General features: G+C 38.2%; 1 protein-coding gene and 1 long non-coding RNA gene across 3 annotated transcripts; one reads left to right on the top strand and one right to left on the bottom strand.

Annotated features, from left to right (window-relative positions):
- Positions 1-979: 979 nt before the first annotated feature.
- Positions 980-8,424, bottom strand: LOC143856104 (uncharacterized). The gene is made up of 3 exons (XR_013238104.1): positions 8,358-8,424; positions 8,150-8,232; positions 980-1,286 (listed from the first exon to the last, which is right to left on the bottom strand). It is a non-coding gene; the product is annotated as an uncharacterized LOC143856104 (long non-coding RNA).
- Positions 8,425-12,829: 4,405 nt separating this feature from the next.
- Positions 12,830-15,181, top strand: LOC143856339 (protein RICE SALT SENSITIVE 3-like). 2 transcript variants are annotated; one of them, XM_077366534.1, is made up of 7 exons: positions 12,830-13,037; positions 13,237-13,290; positions 13,379-13,543; positions 13,639-13,744; positions 13,833-13,874; positions 13,964-14,020; positions 14,587-15,181. In XM_077366534.1, the coding sequence occupies exons 1-7, from the start codon at positions 12,901-12,903 to the stop codon at positions 15,052-15,054; spliced, it is 1,029 nt and encodes a 342-aa protein (XP_077222649.1). In that variant the 5' UTR covers positions 12,830-12,900; the 3' UTR covers positions 15,055-15,181. The 2 variants fall into 2 exon arrangements, with proteins under 2 accessions (XP_077222649.1, XP_077222648.1); XM_077366533.1 differs by having other exon boundaries at positions 13,234-13,290.
- The last annotated feature ends 2,533 nt before the right edge of the window (positions 15,182-17,714 follow it).

Genomic DNA, 17,714 nt, shown 5'->3' with positions numbered 1-17,714 from the left:
TTTGTGGACACCCTATCTATATGAGGGCCAATCAAATGAATGGTTTGGATCACCCAAACAATGTGGGCCTCCACTGTATTTTAAGTGAGAAAACGGTTTCTACTCACAAGTGTAGATAAGTTATCTACACACTAGCTTAAAATACAGTGAGGGCCACATTATTTGGGTGATCCAAACTATTGATTTTTAAGGGCCTCACATAGATAGGGTGTCCATAAAATATCAGATCTATACGATCATCCTAACCATTGGAACTGTGGAGGCAAAAAATGGACTAATTTGTAAAGGTTTAAAGACATCCATTTTACCTCTACAAATCGTAGGGTTGGGACGATCCTATGGATCTGATTTTTTGTAGACACCCTATCTATGTGAGGGCCTTTAAAATGGATAGCTTGGATCACCCAAACAATGTGGGCCCCCACTGTATTTTAAGCTAGTGTGTAGAAAACTCTCTACACATGTGTAGGAACCGTTTTCTCTCTCTCTCTCTCTCTCTCTCTCTATATATATATATATATATATATATATATATATAGAGAGAGAGAGAGAGAGAGAGTTTTCTCTATCGTTTCTTCTTGGGGTTTTTCTCTTGGATTTCTTTTATGTACAGTCTTGGTTGAGTCTTGGTTGAGAGGCAGGGAAAGGGTTGTGAGTTCGTGAGTTTCTGATGAATCCATTTTGATCCTTGTAATTTTGCTTTCGTGCGGATGTAGGCATATTAGTTTAACCACCATGTGAAATCTCTGTGTTCATCTTGTGGCTTGTGTTTATTTTTACTTTTCTATTGTGCATGATGGGATCGGACTTGCCCAACAAATTTTCTTAGGGAGTGATAAAAGCGACTTCCCTGTAAGCATTTTTCATATTGTTTATATCAGTCTACACCGATTAGCATGTCGTACATGTTCTCTAAATGCATGGGCACGCATATCGCCATGCATGCATGCAGACATATAATACATGGGTTGGTCTTGGTCATTAGTAACCACCATTCATCATGAGAATGAGGATGGAGACATCCCCCCGCATGCACATGGTTATGCGGTGTTTGTTTTTTACCATGAACACATACACGTGACCTCACATGCCAACGTACTGCCATTAGAACAAGTACAAGGATCTCATTTTCATGATGTTCCACATAAGGACATGGAGACTACTGTTATGACATAAGGTTTCTGTACCGACTTAACAAGCTTACAAATAGCACTGAGCTTCTGAAAACGAGGGCACAGAGGCTTTAGAAGAGATCATTCATAAGATGTACATCCCACTGCATGTCACTACAAACCAAATAACTTTGAGCTCAAGGGTCCAAAAACTTCATAATAGGCATAAATATACATACGTATCTATGCATTGAATATTTAGCAATTATCATATAACTTTATCTTCCACCATGAGAGAAAATAAAGATTGCAAGAGAAGGCCATGTTTGGCAACCTTGAATTTTGTTTCGATGGAATATTCGCTTACCCAATGGTGAGGGAGGGAGAGGGAGGTCATGTTTGGAAGCCTAAGAGTTTTTCCATGAAATATTAGTTTAACAAGTTGTGAACGAGGGGTGAGGAGGGTGCGAGTGATAAAGTGGATGTAACTCAACAGTTTTTAGTTATAATTTCAAATTTCAAATGTAGGAAGTTTTGGTAGTTGTATGAGCAGTTTGCATGTGAAGATCATTTGTAAGGAAATTTGAAAAACTCTACTCTGTTAGAATATGTGGGATCCAACGGTTGGATTGGGTTAAGATCTCACCGTTGGATCATCTTAGAGGTAGATTGGGTAAGTTGGCTAAATGAGGAGACCAGATAAATTAGACGAGTGGATTAGAAGAGGCAAGCAAGAAAGATTATGAAAGTAGATTTAATTAGGTAGATTTGATTAGGCTCCCTTCCCTTCCATAATTATCTTGATTTCCCTTCTATGCTTATCATGTAAGTGCTTTCTATAAGCACACCTTAAGATTATTGTAAAGCATTCAAGTTTAGTGAAATCTTCTCTAAATTTAACGTGGTATCAAAGTGTAACGGTCCTAATTTGGCCTGACCACTTCTCTTGTAATGAGAAGTTCTCAGGCGGACGGCTGATCTAGCCGTCCGGCCGTCCGCCGGCCCATCTTCATTCTCCGTCAAAACGGCGCACCATACCATCACCACACTTGGGGATATTTCCTCCTCTTTGTTGCATACTCCATAGTCTTTTTCTTTTTTGTTTCTCTATACGGTTTCCAAAATGTTACTGTCGTTGAGCTCTCTTTCCTCCATGATTATCTTTCATCGTGGAAAAGATGAGAAGATAATGGGGAGAGTCATTTGAGACAATCTAGGGTGCCACCTCAAAAGAGGCATTTAATGCCATAAACAAAACAAAAAAATGTGTCGGTTCTCTCACATTTAACATGGAGGGTCAAATTTGCATAGTCCTATTCTAGTTCATGCTCCCATTGATTGATATCTCCATTATGTTATATTTTAATATTTATCAGTTTCTCCCATGCCCCATAATTGATATATTGAATCCAAATTTCGAAATCCATTTAAGCGTATCTTCTCTTCTTATGTGTCACCTTGAAAATTGATATTCACACCCCCTATATTTGATATATGCACTCTTTTGCATGCATTATCCCGATATTTGTAGGGATGGTGGAGGAGAAGAAACTGGTGAGAATTTTAAGGGTTCAGATTTAAGGCACCGCATCCATTCTGCCAAAGGTTGAGGAAACTGGGCTGCCGGCCATCAATGTTGGATGATGGTTTTTAAATTGAAGGTGCTTGATGAAAAGCCTCTTAGAATCGACAGCAACAAGTGAGAAAAAAAATGATGAGAACGTTGAGAAGAAAAGGGAAAAAAAATAGAGGGTTGCTGATTTGGAGAAAACTAAATGGAGGTTTGCAGCGGAGCATTCGATGGATGGTGGTCGGGCGGACGGCTAACTTGGCCGTCCGCTGGTCCAACATAGCTCTCCAATTTATCCTCTGCAAAAACAGCCCCTGCAAATCTAAATCCCAACTCTTTATTTTTATTGTTTCTCGTGTACTTTCGGGAGTGGTCCTCCTCGGCCCGCTCCCTTATCTAATAAATTCATTCTACCATTTAAAAAAAAGAGAGAATTCCCTTCTTTTGTGTTTGCCTCATTTTCATCTCTACTTTCTCATGTTCCATCCATGGGTTTTCATCCATGCCTTCATTGCGCTCGCAGCCATCTCCCCTTAGGTTCATTTGATCGGCCTCATGGAAAGAGAATGAAGTCCTCAATGTTTTGTCCAAATATCAAGCCTTAAATTCCAACATCATGAAGAGAAGATGAGGAGTGCCCACGGAACACATAAGCCTATGGTGTAGACACGGCTAACTTTTTCTCTGTTTTCAATGCACCCCATCTCTTCAATCTATCTCCTAAATTTTGATATTTGCACCCTCTATTCATGCACCATTTAAATCCGTAAAGTCATTGGCTTTTTTTTATGTGCTGTTAGCTTTTCCGCTATTATTCGTCTCCCATCTCTATACTTCCATTTTTTTCTCTCTTTAATTCCTTGATCCATTTCAGTTGAGGTGCCTCTTCGAGGTGCGTGCCTGAAATAGGAGCTCTACTCAGTTGAGTGGCCTCTCTCCTCGAGGTTCATGCTTGAGAGAGCAATTTGAAATTCCCATGAAGATTGGTATTTTAAAACTAACCCGTGTTGTCATGCCCATCGAGGCCCATTCTTGCCCATTCCGGTATCGGTCCATAGTGACCTAATCTTACTCGCCCATCAAGGCTTGAGTTTTGTCTAGTCCATTGAGGTTGTGATCTATTGATCCATTGGTTTTTTTTTTTAACCCTCTTTGCGACACATCAACAAGCGGCGTCTTCTTCGGGAATCATCGTTGGTGATCATTGGCAGCAAAATCAGTCTTCACCATCAACTTTCGGAAGTGTGCATCAAATTGGTGGATTTTGATTAAATTTGAGAATTCTATTTTCCATATTTGGCAATTTTATTGTAATCAAACGTATATAGATTTTCAATCCATATACGTTTGAGGAGTCATGTTAGAATATGTGGGATCCAACGGTTGGATTGGGTTAAGATCTCATCGTTGGATAATCTTGGAGGTAGATTGGGTAAGTTGGTTAAATGAGGAGACTAAATAAATTAGGCGAGTGGATAAGAAGAGGCAAGCAAGAAAGATTAGGAAAGTAGATTTAATTAGGTAGATTTGATTAGGATTTCTTCCCTTCCATAATTATCTTGATTTCCCTTCTATGCTTATCTTGTAAGTGCTTTACATAAGCACCCTTTGATTACTGTAATCGCATCCAAGAATTAGTGAAATCTCCTAAATTTATCATACTCAAAATAGAGTTTTTTCTTTCCTTATTTTTCAGCCACTTGGCACAATCTCATCATGACTCATGTCCTCTCAATTCTCCTCTCTCACTCTCCCTATCCATCTCTTACGACTTGGAGTTAGAAATCTGGTATTCCATGAAAGAAAATTCAAGGTAACCAAACATGGCCGAAGAGACCTGAGAGGGATTGGGTGCGGAGAGGTAATAAAACCTGAAAAACAAGGAAAAAAAATCCACTCAAAATACAATTCATTTTTTCCTTGTTTATTAACAACTTTGAACCCTATCCTCATTCATGCCCTCTCTACATACACCTTTACCGATTGAAATTGCACTTCCGACAAAGCCTAACTTGTTCTCTTTTTATTTCTACTTATTTTTCAAAACCATTTCAACTCAAATCAAAATCTTCATCATCTTAAAAACAGTTAAAAAATCCCATCCCAACTAAAATGGTGTTATCTGCACATTCCATCTCACGATGGGACTCATGGGATCCATTCAAACCTCTCAAACCATAGTGATAAACAATAATTAGAAATTGGGTACACTGCAAAAGTTATCTCTGAACCAAAATTTCCAAAATCTGTCATGCACATCAATCTTTAAGGTAATGGATTTCAATGTCTTTCTGAAAATATTTAACCCTAGGTTCAAGGTTGGAAATGAAGAAAAATAGAGATCTCCTTATATATTTGGGGAAATGTCCCTGATGAGACATATTGGCCCATTAATTTGAAAGACAAATATACACATTCTAAACCTAAGAAGAGACACAAAAGTAAAAAAGAATGTTACACATCCTATAACTTCCCAAACATGTTGAGTCCTAGTCCCAGTCCTATGATAGAGATGAACTCTGCCTACTAATACCAGTAGGATAAGAACAAGTTGATCTTATAACTCAAAACAAAATATCTTTCAAAAAACCACCAAATGGGTGCTTATGAATAGCAAGAAATCAATTAGATAGAAGTTTGTGATGTTTTTCTACTCTAGTAGAGATGATTCCACCCTCTTAATTCATGTAAGTCCCACTTTCATATATCAAAGTTTCTACCAGTCATCCTAAATAGACCTTTCCCAATCTCTCAAATTGCACTTCCAACAAAACCCAACTTGCTATTTACCTATTTCCTCAACTTCAATGGAAATTCTCTTCATCTTGATAACTACAAGAAAAACCAGTCCAACTCAAAAAGTATCAACCCAAACAGTTTGTATGTATTGCACCCACTTATGGACATATGCGGAAATTTAGTTTACTTCAACAAGAACTTTAATTTGTAGATATCCTCCCCCTCCACTTGTATTCTAGTGAACTTTCCCAAGTAGCTAGTGAAAGCTATCTTTGTGAAATGCATGACCACTCACCTCACCAAAGGCTGCACCATCTTTTAGGACCCTCCATTTTAGTTTGTATTGTTAGGCTTCGAATCTTTTTACAATATATTATGTGTGAAAACAGATCCACCATCTACAAGTGGGCATGTTGCCATCTTACCTAAGAGGAAATGCGAAATTGACAAGACCTCTGATCCCATTTGTTGATTTTTATGCAAGGGTGATTTTGTACACAAGTCACGTAAGCATACCAACAAAATGTGAGAGGAAAATTATACACAAAATGGCACACTAATTGCATGAACAAAGTGGCACACTAATTGCATGTTTGGCAACCATGAAAATTTGTTCCTGAATTCTTTAATTTTCCCCAGAAAATGATTTTTCCAATGTTTGCTGAGCCTTTTTTAGGTAAAATTATTTCAGGTACAACTTTCTAATCTTTTTTGCGGGAAAACTTTTACCCTTAAATAGCTTTTACAACAAAAGGGCCTTGTCAAACCTTGGAAAATCATTTTTCAAGGAAATCTTTTTTGAGGCAGTGGTTGCCAAACATGCCCTGAGCATTATAATAATGAAACCAAATAACTGGAGGAGATTACACGAAGGTGGTGCATTAGAAGAGAAATCAATGGGAAAGAGGTGGTGTGTTATTTGGCCGTTTTATGTTTACTTGCATTAAGTTTTCGGACTCTATAGAGATCTTTGGTTGTAGATGTACCTTTTGGGTATCTTGTATTTTGTAATCTTTGTCTATAGTGAAATCTCTCAGATCTTCGTCATCAACCCAGATAGTCATGCTATAAATCTCTTGTATTTTTTTATTTTTTTTTCATATAATTACTCTATTGATTTTGTGCTTTCATTTAACCTTTGCTTAATGTTTCAAGAATAAGCTGAAATGTTTTATAATGATGCTTGGCCAATCTCTGTTTGTACATTTCATCATGCTTATGCCAATTCATTTACAGGAGGCTCCCACCATGAACGTGCCATGGTCATAATTGCACCGGTTAAACCATCCCAATAGCTCTGATACCATGTGAAACAGCCAATTACTCCAAAAGGCTTAAGGTGCTAAAGTTGGTGTTACTTAATCAATTATACTTCAACAGCTGCCACACCATTATCAGATGTATTGAGGATCTTGGACAGCCAACATGGGCTAATGTAGACTGCAGACCATTGTTAGATGTATAGTCTCTAACCTAATCATTCTACTAAAACAAAGTGACTAAAACTTGAGTGATGTACGAAAATGATTACTAAACCCTAATCATAAAAGCTAGCTCCCCTAAATGGGTACAAACTCATTGTGAGGTTCTTGTCTCAATGTTTGATAGCCAGATTGTGGGCACTCACCCTCGTAACTTGCTCTCACTCAGCATATTTGTTCCTTGCCTACCTACTAAGCAACATTATTGCCAGAAATCTATGTATTGGCATTTTTAGCATTAATTACAACAAGTTCTAAATAAGTTAGCTAGGTGGAATGATATCTGCACTCCTCCCTTGAACTCCTCACTTTTATTACTAACTTTTCTGATTAACCTTGATAGCTTTTTAAGAAGGGTTTTGCTAACGCGTACCCTAAGGGCATCCGTTAAGGTGTTAAGGTGCATTGGAAATGATATTTTACACGCATTTTCATAAAGAGATCTTAAAATATCTGTAAAGTCTGAAAATACATGTAAAATGATTGGAAAATATCATTTCCAATGCACCTTAACGGCGTTAGCAAAATCCATTAATATTATTATTATTATTATTATTAGGGGAGTGATAAATCGACTCCCCAAATTGATAAATCGACTCCCAGGTGTCTTTCTCTCTCCTCTTGGTTAGAGAGAGAAAGAGGAGAGAGATAGACACATGGGGAGTCGATTTATCCAATTGGGGGTTGATTTATCACTGCCCTATTATTATTATTATTATTATTATTGTTGTTGTTGTGATAAACCAGTTGGGAAATGCCTTTTGCGATGGACCCTAGTTATTATTATTATTATTATTATTATTATTATTAAAAGAATGATAAATGCAGTTGGATGATGTGGATCCAATGGGACACTTTTGCGGCTGGGTTTTTGCAAGAGCACCCTTCAGTTTAGCATCCCACATAATACTAATAATAATAATAATAATGATGATGATGATGAGGATGTCTAGTCTTGATCGGTGTGATTTTTAGGATTTGAAGCATCTACGGGTGGCCTAGAAATTGGATGCATGGTAAAGATATTCTATATGCCAAACTCAAGTGAGAAGGGTTATAAAAAGGGTGATACCCTATTGTATAAGATTCATTTAGATGGACTTGATAGCCTTCTTTACCTACTACTCCCGACCTTAATTAGATAGGAATTGCATCGGTGTAATAATCTGTGTACATGAAACTGTTGGAGGGAATGAAATATCCATGAATCAAATGCATGGTATAAAAATGTGACAGATCGGACTTACCCCCCATTAATGCCTCCAAATCTTGTTGAAGAACAAGAGCATATATCTCTGCTACTAGGCCATGCTTCCATGTGCCATCCCTTCTGTAAAGAGGTTGAAAACCAAGGATTAGTGCTGGCATGAGATAATATGGCTGTAGGATAGAGTGACTAAGTTAGAGAGAGAGAGAGAGAGAGAGAGAGAGAGAGAGAGAGAGAGTATATGTCACCATGGTCTTAGGAAAGAGACTGTTGGTGGAGGGCCAAGAACTTGATTGATTTGCTGGTCCTTGGGGTCTTCATAGGGCTTGTGAAAGTTACTTTAGGGAAAAGTAGGCCTTTTGTCATTGAGAAATGAGAAGAAAAATGGAATCTTTGTGATATATCACATGTCACAATCCCTATCGTTGCCTTCCTCTCTTTCGTACCGGCCCCACACCCAATGCTTAGATACCTATTCCATCTCTTTATGATGCAAGTCCTTTTCAAACCCAGAGAGTAAAGATCACATAATGAAAGGCCCAAGTTCATCATTCCTCATTCAATGATAGCTACCCAAAAACTTAATCTAAGACTCTAAACTAGATTTAGTCCATAATCAAGAAATTACACGTGCGCTTAACCCAAAAAGATTGATTAAGGATTCCTTTCCTTCCATAATTAGCCAATAATCAAGCAATGTGCATGGTTAGTAGGACGCAACTAGCAGAACAAACCAGGGTGGATTCGACCATGATCTCGAACCTTCGATTGACTAATCAAGAATTACTCATTAAATTTTGGTCAAAACATGTCCAACTTAATCAAATAAAGCCAATCTGACCATCTAATTGTTTGCTATTATTTGTACATATTTTTCTCTCATTCTTAAATGCACATAAGCGTGAATGCTACACCAAAATTCAGTGTATAAACCATACCTACCATTGACGGGCAATAATAATAACCTAAAGGAATGAAACTTGCAAATCTGATGTTTCTAATTATGATCAATTTCTTTCTTTTGGACACCCAGAGAGATTTATAGCTAATATACTCCTCTACTCTATAACTACAAGGCCATGTTTGGCAGCCATGAAAGTTTTTTCCATGGAATATTTGTTTATCAAGTGTTGGGGACTGGGGAGGAGGGCGAGGAGAGGAAGAGAGGGCATGAGTGACGAGAGGGTGAGAAGTGGCTAAATATTCCATGTAAACAAATCATGGTTGCCAAAAATGGCTTAAATTTCATAATCTTTTCATGGATACTTTAAAATAACTATTAAAATATTATCTTTAACTAAAAGAATTATTAAATATGATATCTATATATAAAGGCTCTATCTTAAACTATAAGGTATCCTCATTTTTCAACCTTTACTCAATTAAATTAAGGGAATGATATGGTCAGACTAGTCTGAACTTAAAAATAAGACAAAAGGGGCCATATAACAGAACACCCATAACCAAACAAGACATGAGTTCATGGGAGGAGGGCCCCACTTTATGGAGCCGATCAGTGTGCTCCACTATGGTTCTTTCGATCAGACTAGTCTGACCGTGTCATTCCTGTTAAAATCAGATTCATCCATGGAAGAGAAAAGGGCTCAAGGTGGGGCTGTGGGAGTGAACTAGTTCTATAGAAGTGGCCTGTTTTACAGCAGAAAGGTGGTGAATTTGTGACCATCTTTTCTTTGGAGAGTACATAAGCTTTTGGACACTTAGATTGTGACTTGCAAAGCCTTCACGTGATGATTTGGAGTTTTTCTCAGTGGGGGACTTGGAATTGGCAGTGTTTTTAACCATTGACCAACTTACACTTAAAATCATTTTTCTCTTCTTTTCCACATTTTCCTTTAATTTTACTCTCTGGGTTCCTTTCAGATTGCATAGAAATCTAATCATGTAAATATGTGCTGTTGGGCATTTGCAGTAGTACCTTTAAACCACCTCCATTTTCACTCTGTCGTCTTACCCTACATTAGTTAGTGGTAGGCTAGATTCATGGTATCCAGCTCTTTTAGAGACTGGCCCACCACCAAAAGATTGCTTGTAAAAGGCAAATAGTCAAGGAAAAAAAACAGACCCATATGACCAAAAATTACAAACAGCCCATCTGTCTTTGTAAAATGACCCAATACACTTGTGAGGCCTTTTTTTTATGTCTTCCTTATCTTGTACCTCTGAAAGATAGGGGGACATTTCAACACAATCAAAACTGAAATTTAGGCTCTTTGACATCCAGCAAAACCCCAAATTACTCCCTTCTCTAATAACCCTTTTTAACTGAATATAAAACTTTATTAAAAAAAAAAAAACAAAGGCAATATGTAAACCTTGCCCAAAAACCCAATTTACTAGCTTTTCTAGCAAGCCCTTCAACTGAATAGAAGCTGTTTTGAAAAGCAAAGACAATCCTGCCCATTAAATATAGCAAATATTCTGAATGAGATTTTCCATTAAAGAACTGTTGGGTGGGATTTGTCTGCCCATGGAGTACGAAATATTGGGTGTTATGTTTCCTTGTCTGATGATTTATATTTCATAAACTCTTCACAGTACTGCTTTTAAAAATTTTGCTTGGTCTTTACTAAATCATCCGAATTGAATTTTATATTATGTTATGAGACTTTGGGAAGGATGGGATGAGCAGAGATTCCACTTTATTTTGGGGGGAAAAGGATGGGGGAGTCCACCTGTGATCTTGACCCAACTCTTCTGCCATCATTTGCTCCCATACCCACCTCCCCATTTCATCCCATTGTTTCACAAAGTATTACAAACATTTAATAAAGCATGAATATAAACAAACCATATAATTTCTCCATTCCACAACCCCCAATAAATCCAAACCCCAAGCAACCCAACACCCTGCCTTCTATGCTTACATCATCACATCAGATTGTCCCCGAACTACTGTTCCTCTCTGCCAAGGGGTCATACATTCATGCACACAATATTATTATATGTGTACAAGTGAGAGAGTGATAGACTTTGTATTGGTATTGAAACCCCAAGACTCTCCTTCTCAATCTGTTTAAGGACCTATGTAAAGAAGAAAAGTTATTTCAGATAGCTACGTCTGTCATTGTCACTATATGAGCAGATACTAAGGCAATAACCTGGGTAATATGAAGTAATTTGTCTTCACGGGGGTTTCACTGATTTACTAGGCAAACCCTTTTGCCTTCTTTTTACTGATGAATGGTCAAAGACTAAATGATCTGGCAATTTTTTTGGGTTGTCAGGAGAGTAATGAAAGCTCCCCTTGGTCATCATGTAATCGTATAAGAGAGAGAGGGCACTGCCCCTTTCCAGAATCCCAATGGTATCTTCCTTCCACTCTACCCTTGTTTCACCAATCAGCTACAAGTTAAAAGTACAAAAGGATATTTCGTTTTTCTTCTTTACAATACCATTTCTTTTTCAAAAGACACTACATGCTTGCATGCATGTGTGTGCCTGATATTTGCACCATCATGTTTTGATAATGACACATACTCAGCCTGTCTTTTATCAATTAATCAGCTGTCAAAAGCTATTACAGTTACAAAAAATCTCTCAACGGGATTAAAAAAGAAAAGACAAGGTTTGTGTCAATATCAAAACATGGTAGTGCAAATATCAGTAGCCTAGTTTTTTTTTTCCTGGGACTTAATTTCCCTTTTTAGCTATAATCAAATGGGTCTCCTTCTTCTTGAAATGAAATGAGTACAAATACCTTATTGTCTAGAATAAGTGAAGGAAATAAGACATAGGGGTTGTAGAGATGGATCTCTAGGAATAAGAGGTACAGTTGATTAGACCTGGCAAACGGGTGGGTCGGGCCGGGTCAACCCGCGGGTGATGCGGGTGCGGGTCACACGGGGTCTGGTGAGGAAATGACCCGCATTTTTGCGGGTCAGAATTTAGGTGACCCGCGTGGCCCGCGGGTGGGCCGGGTCAACCCGCGGGTCACCCACAAATTCAAAGAGTTGCTTATTTTGGAAAAGTTATCACAGGATTTTGATGAGGGCGGTATGGCCGGCACCGTGGGATGATCCGAACCGTCCATTAGATGGCCCATAGGCTAAATAGGTGTTGCCCCAAAAATCATTTCAATAGGTTGATCCTAACCCTCCGATCTATAGAGGGTTAGGATCAAGTGATCAACCCTCTAACATTCAAATCGGAGGGTTGGGATCAACCTATGGTGCTAGCCATAACCTATTCAGGCATCAAACCCTTAAAAAATATATTAGCATGACAAAATCACCATCCTTGGCATTAGAAAAAAAAGCCATCTAACTAGATTAGCATAACAAAATCACCACCCTTAAAAAAGCGGGTGCCCACGGGTTGACCCGACCCGACCCGTGTTTTTGCGGGTTGGGTCACCCGCGGGTTAGTTTTGACGGGTCACTAAAACTCAGACCCTTGCCCGCAAATTTGCGGTGGGTCGGGTCAACCCGCGGGCACGGGTCGCTTTTGCCAGGTCTACACTTGATGTAGAATTGTAAGGCGTGGGTCTTGCTGATATTTAATAATTGGGATAAGGGGAGAAAAGGATGCTGAACAGTTTTGAATGGTGGGGGGATTGAAAAAGAGACCGTTGGTAACTGGGAAGAAAGGTGGGGCTCAGGAGATCATATTGGTAAAATTTAAATCATGATTAAATACTGTGCAGAGGGAGAGAGAGAGAGAGAGAGTCAAATGGGTATAAATATGGTTTTCATTGTGGGTGGGCTTACAATAGTGGTGGGTTTTTTTTTCATAGAGGGATAAAGAGAGAGGGTGGTTTAATCAGAAACGTTCATGGAAGAACACCTCAACCCATTAGCTGTTACTCATCTCCTTCAACACACCTTGAGGAGCTTGTGCATTCATGAAAACTCACAGTGGGTTTATGCTGTCTTTTGGAGGATATTGCCAAGAAACTACCCACCACCCAAGTGAGGAAAAACAAGTAAAAGTAGAATATTTATACAGCATTTTGTAAACACTATAGGGAAGGAACCCACAAATTTAAAACCCATGCAGTGATGAATAGATGCTTGCATGTATTCCATGCCTACTGTTTAATTATTTCCCTGCTTAGTAGATGGGACTGTGTTCTTTCTATTTTAATCTCATGTTGTCTTCTTTTAGCAGATGGGATATCCAAGGAGGATCTTATGAAAGGTCAAGGGGAAACAGAAGGAACTGGTATTGATTAATTTCTCTTTTACTATAAAAACTTGATCATTCTCCCACTCTATTGCTTTGAAGAAGTATGTTAATGGTTATATGCTAGGATATTGGTCTGGGAAGATGGGTTCTGCAACTTCGCCGCATCTTCGGCCGAGCACTGCGAGATCGATTCGAGCAAGTACGCCAATTGTGAATTTCAGCACCTCAAAGGCCTTCAACCTGAGCTCTTCTTCAAGATGTCACATGAAATTTACAACTATGGAGAAGGGTATGAAAAAATATTAGTATCGTAGGGAGTGTAGATACAACTCACAAGGTCTTCAACTGATTTTTTTCAACAACTTTTATGTGGTTTGTGGGCAGTTTGGTTGGCAAAGTAGCAGCAGATCACAGTCATAAATGGGTATTCAAGGAACCCCAAGATCATGAAATAAATTTCTTGTCTGCATGGAATAATCCTGCAGATTCAGTAAGTGAGCTTCCTCTTTACCCACACAAGTATATGGTTTCTATTTCCCTTTATGTCTGAAAAATCTGGCTGCCTACTGTATTTTCAGCATCCAAGGACATGGGAAGCTCAGTTCCAGTCTGGTATAAAGGTCCATACCAACATCACTCTTATGTCTCTCTCCCTTTAAAAGGTCTCAAGCGGTCAAGCCTCCTCTAATTTTTCTCTCAAATCATGCAGACTATTGCTCTAATTGCGGTTAGAGAAGGTGTTGTTCAGTTAGGAGCTGTGAACAAGGTTCTCTCTCTCTCTCTCTCTCTCTCTCTCTCTCTCTCTCTCTCTCTCTCTCTCTCTCTCTCTCTCATTTTTTTGAAGAAAGATAACTATATTCAGTGCATAAAAGTGATAACAGATTCACATCAATGGGAACAGACCATGCCCCTTAATGCCCCGAATTTAGCGGTCGATCCGCTAGATCATTGGCATTTCCAGGGATGATATGAACAAAAGAGAGGAAATTATCCATTAATCATAGAACTAATCTCATCCAAAAACTTAACTAATCCCGATAGACCGATGCTCTTGCCAGAAATGACATTTGAAGAATCCCCTTCTACCTCCAGCTTGCCCTCCATTTGAGACCTAAATAAGCTCATGCCAAAGTGAAGAGCACCAAAACCTCTACTTCAGTAGAATCCATTATTCCAACCGGCCCAGAGAAGACGTAGATGATTTCGCCATTGCTTTCTCTAAAAAACCCTCCAATTCCCTCTCTATATTTGTCTATCTATGGTAATATTTGTCTTAAACCATTGTTACAAATTCTTTATAATCTGATTATTGTTCCAATCATTCAATTCAAGGTGATGGAAGATCTGAGCTATGTCGTTCTACTGCGGAAGGAGTTCAGCTATCTAGAAAGCATCCCCGGGGTCCTTCTACCTCACCCATCGTCATCCTCATTCCCATTCAAGATGGATAGTTACAACCCGCCTGACACTTGGTCTTTCCATGGCGGCTTTGCACCTCCCAGAGAATTTCATGATCACTTGAACCCACCATTGGCGATAACTCCATCAATGACCAGCCTTGAAGCTCTCCTCTCCAAGCTCCCTTCCGTTGGACCCACACCATCCTCATCCGGCTACTACGAATCACCATTGTTTCTATCCTCTCAGAGGCCACTGGAGCTAATGGGTATGGGGAAGAAAGCAAAGGAGGATACAAATGAAGAGTATGGGCATGGAAGAGACATGGATGTAGGTGGTGAGAGTAGCAGTTCTATGTCTTCCTATCATCTCAATGTAACAAAACCCAACAATGGATTTTGAGCAACTTACATGGACCTAATCATCTCTAAAATCATGTCTTACTTTTAATCTCATTTGGTGTTTCCTTATTATGAATGCTTGATCTCTTTGTACACTTTCAGTCTATCTTATATGAATATAATTTCTACTCCAGTGAGTCTGATCTTTAAGATTTATTTTGCAGTTTCAGTACTTCTATATAAATCTAAACGAACCCAATAAAGGGAAGGGAAGCACATTTCTCATACAGGTGCAAAAAGGTAACCAAATAATAGAAGCAATGCCTTAGAGAAGGGAAAAAACCAGTAATGAACACTCTTTGATGTTTTGACAGCAGCGCGTTGTTCATAGTCGATCAGCTTGCTATCATTCAGACCTTTGAGCCTTTGATTAGCTGTTTAAATACTTCTGCATGTGATAAAAGGCTTCAATACTCTTACCAATCAAATGCAAATCAAGCAAAGTTCTTAAGTGCATGACAAAATGATTTTAAGCTGTGTTATGGCCATGGATTTAAATTTCGGTTTCGGTCCCAATTTCGGCCAAAATCCAGTAATAAGAAACTAAATTTCATTTTTTTGTACCTAAATTTCTGCCGAAATCCTGTAAAAAAAAAAATTTAAAAACAGCATTTCAATGAAATTTCGGCCGAAATTTTGACCAAAATTTCCAAAATTTGGTAAATTTCGGTCATTTCGGTCATTTCGGTTTCGGATCATTTCAGTTTCGGTCTTGACCGAAATTAGGATTTCGGTCAAAATTTAAAACCATGGTTATGGAACACGTTACACACATGAAGAGTATCTTTTACTTCTAACTTATCTTGGTATTTTACCCTAATTTCTCAAATAGTTGAATCCTCTCTCTATTATTATCTGGTAAAAAGAATGGGAGCCCTTACTCCTACTGGGCCCTTTGTCTTCAAGTACTTTAGAACACAATGTAAAAGAGAACACAAGATGAAAGGAATCCAAGATTTCATCATAATAATGGCACAATACATTCATAAATTGTACATTACTTTATACGTATTCATCCAGAAGTCAAGATGACACCATATTGAATGGTAATTAAAAATAAAATAAAATGAAAAGGCTAGAAACAAAAATTATACATAAAAATATGTATATCTCTTAGGACATAACAATGACATATTCTCTTCTATCTATATCCCTGGCTTCGGATTCCTCTTCATTATTTTGGGTTAGAAAGAGCTAATCGAAAACTGCTACTTCTTTGTGCAAGGACTCCCTCCATACTATCGATCGAATGTTCTGCCTTGTATCTAACACAGTCACTCACCTGCATACAATCGGATGAATATTAGAACACCATGATCCATAATTTTGCCTTTCGATTCATGACAAAGCTTTATTACCAAATTTGCAAATGGAAAACAATGTAAATCATCCCACCAAACAAATGCTACAAATAATTACAATGCAAGTATGGGATCTGATTGGGTTATTTTGCAATAGTATGAAAGACCAGATCATTGTGCTTATGGATAGGTAAGGCACCAAGATTCATAGCTATTCCTAAATTTTGAAGTTCAGATTCGTAGGTACGAATGCGTCTTTCAAACTTCAAACTTTATTTTTCTTACCAACACTACAGGGTAGCCAACATCAAAGTGATAGCATATGAACAATGTTTTTGAGAGTTTACGGGAATAGCTCATCAAGGTCCAATTGTTGATCCAACTATGAACTATGCATCCACCCAGAAAGTAACTGGATTGATGATCTTGTCACAAACAATACTTAAATACCCTAGTATTCAATACAATAAATATGCTAGTTAATATGCTATGGAGCTGGATTTTTTGTTCCTTGACCACATAAATCGAAGGAATCATGGTAAACTATATACATGGCCAAACCATCAATGGGACTAATAAGCTATAGTTTTTTGGTGAGGATGTGAGGACTGCAGGTTTTTTTTTACTGTATTTGTATTGCACTGGTGCGATGTCTTGTCCCCCGACTGTTGTAACACAATTACAGCTATAAATAAATTGTTATCTTCTGGGGAAAAAACATAATCAATAATATGGAGCAGACATGCACTAACGTTTTAAACAATGCAAATGCCAGTCAGCATATTAATAAAGCAACATATCAAAAGAATGAAGCAAATATTGGTAAAATAATGCGGGTGCTTAAGAGGGAAGAAGAAGAAGAATATAAATCAAGAACACAACAAGAGAAGAAGAAGAAAATGGGAGCAATGCTCAACCCAATTGATATTCCATCAATTACATAAGTTAATCAACATCCAAAATCCCCTCTAAAGATGGTTTCTAACTCTTTAAATAAAAGAAAACCAAAGCAAAATTCGTTCAAGATCATCCACTAGCTAGCTTAGGGACTAACATAACATTAATTGCATTGGAACTCACTAACTTTGACTGTTTTGGGAACCCACAGACACAGTCCACCAAAACTGTCATAACTTTCTACCCTCTTAGTCAATTTCCAAGCACAAATACTTGTTGGAAAGATCTCAAAGAGACCTACAACTTTGTAGTTTACCACTTTCCATAATTATTCCATTTAGAAGCTCAACAAGCAGGTTCAAAACGGGCCAGCAACATTAATAAGGGACTGCACCTTGGAACTCCACCAAAACCACCTAGGCATGACACGGGTGCCATGTTGGCACTGCATCATCATTTTCGG

Source organism: Tasmannia lanceolata, unplaced genomic scaffold (assembly GCF_043159265.1).
Source record: "Tasmannia lanceolata isolate RefF3 unplaced genomic scaffold, GAP_Taslan_0.1 ptg000023l, whole genome shotgun sequence".
In the NCBI taxonomy this organism is placed as follows: domain Eukaryota; kingdom Viridiplantae; phylum Streptophyta; class Magnoliopsida; order Canellales; family Winteraceae; genus Tasmannia; species Tasmannia lanceolata.
This window is presented reverse-complemented; position numbering and strand designations above follow the sequence as displayed.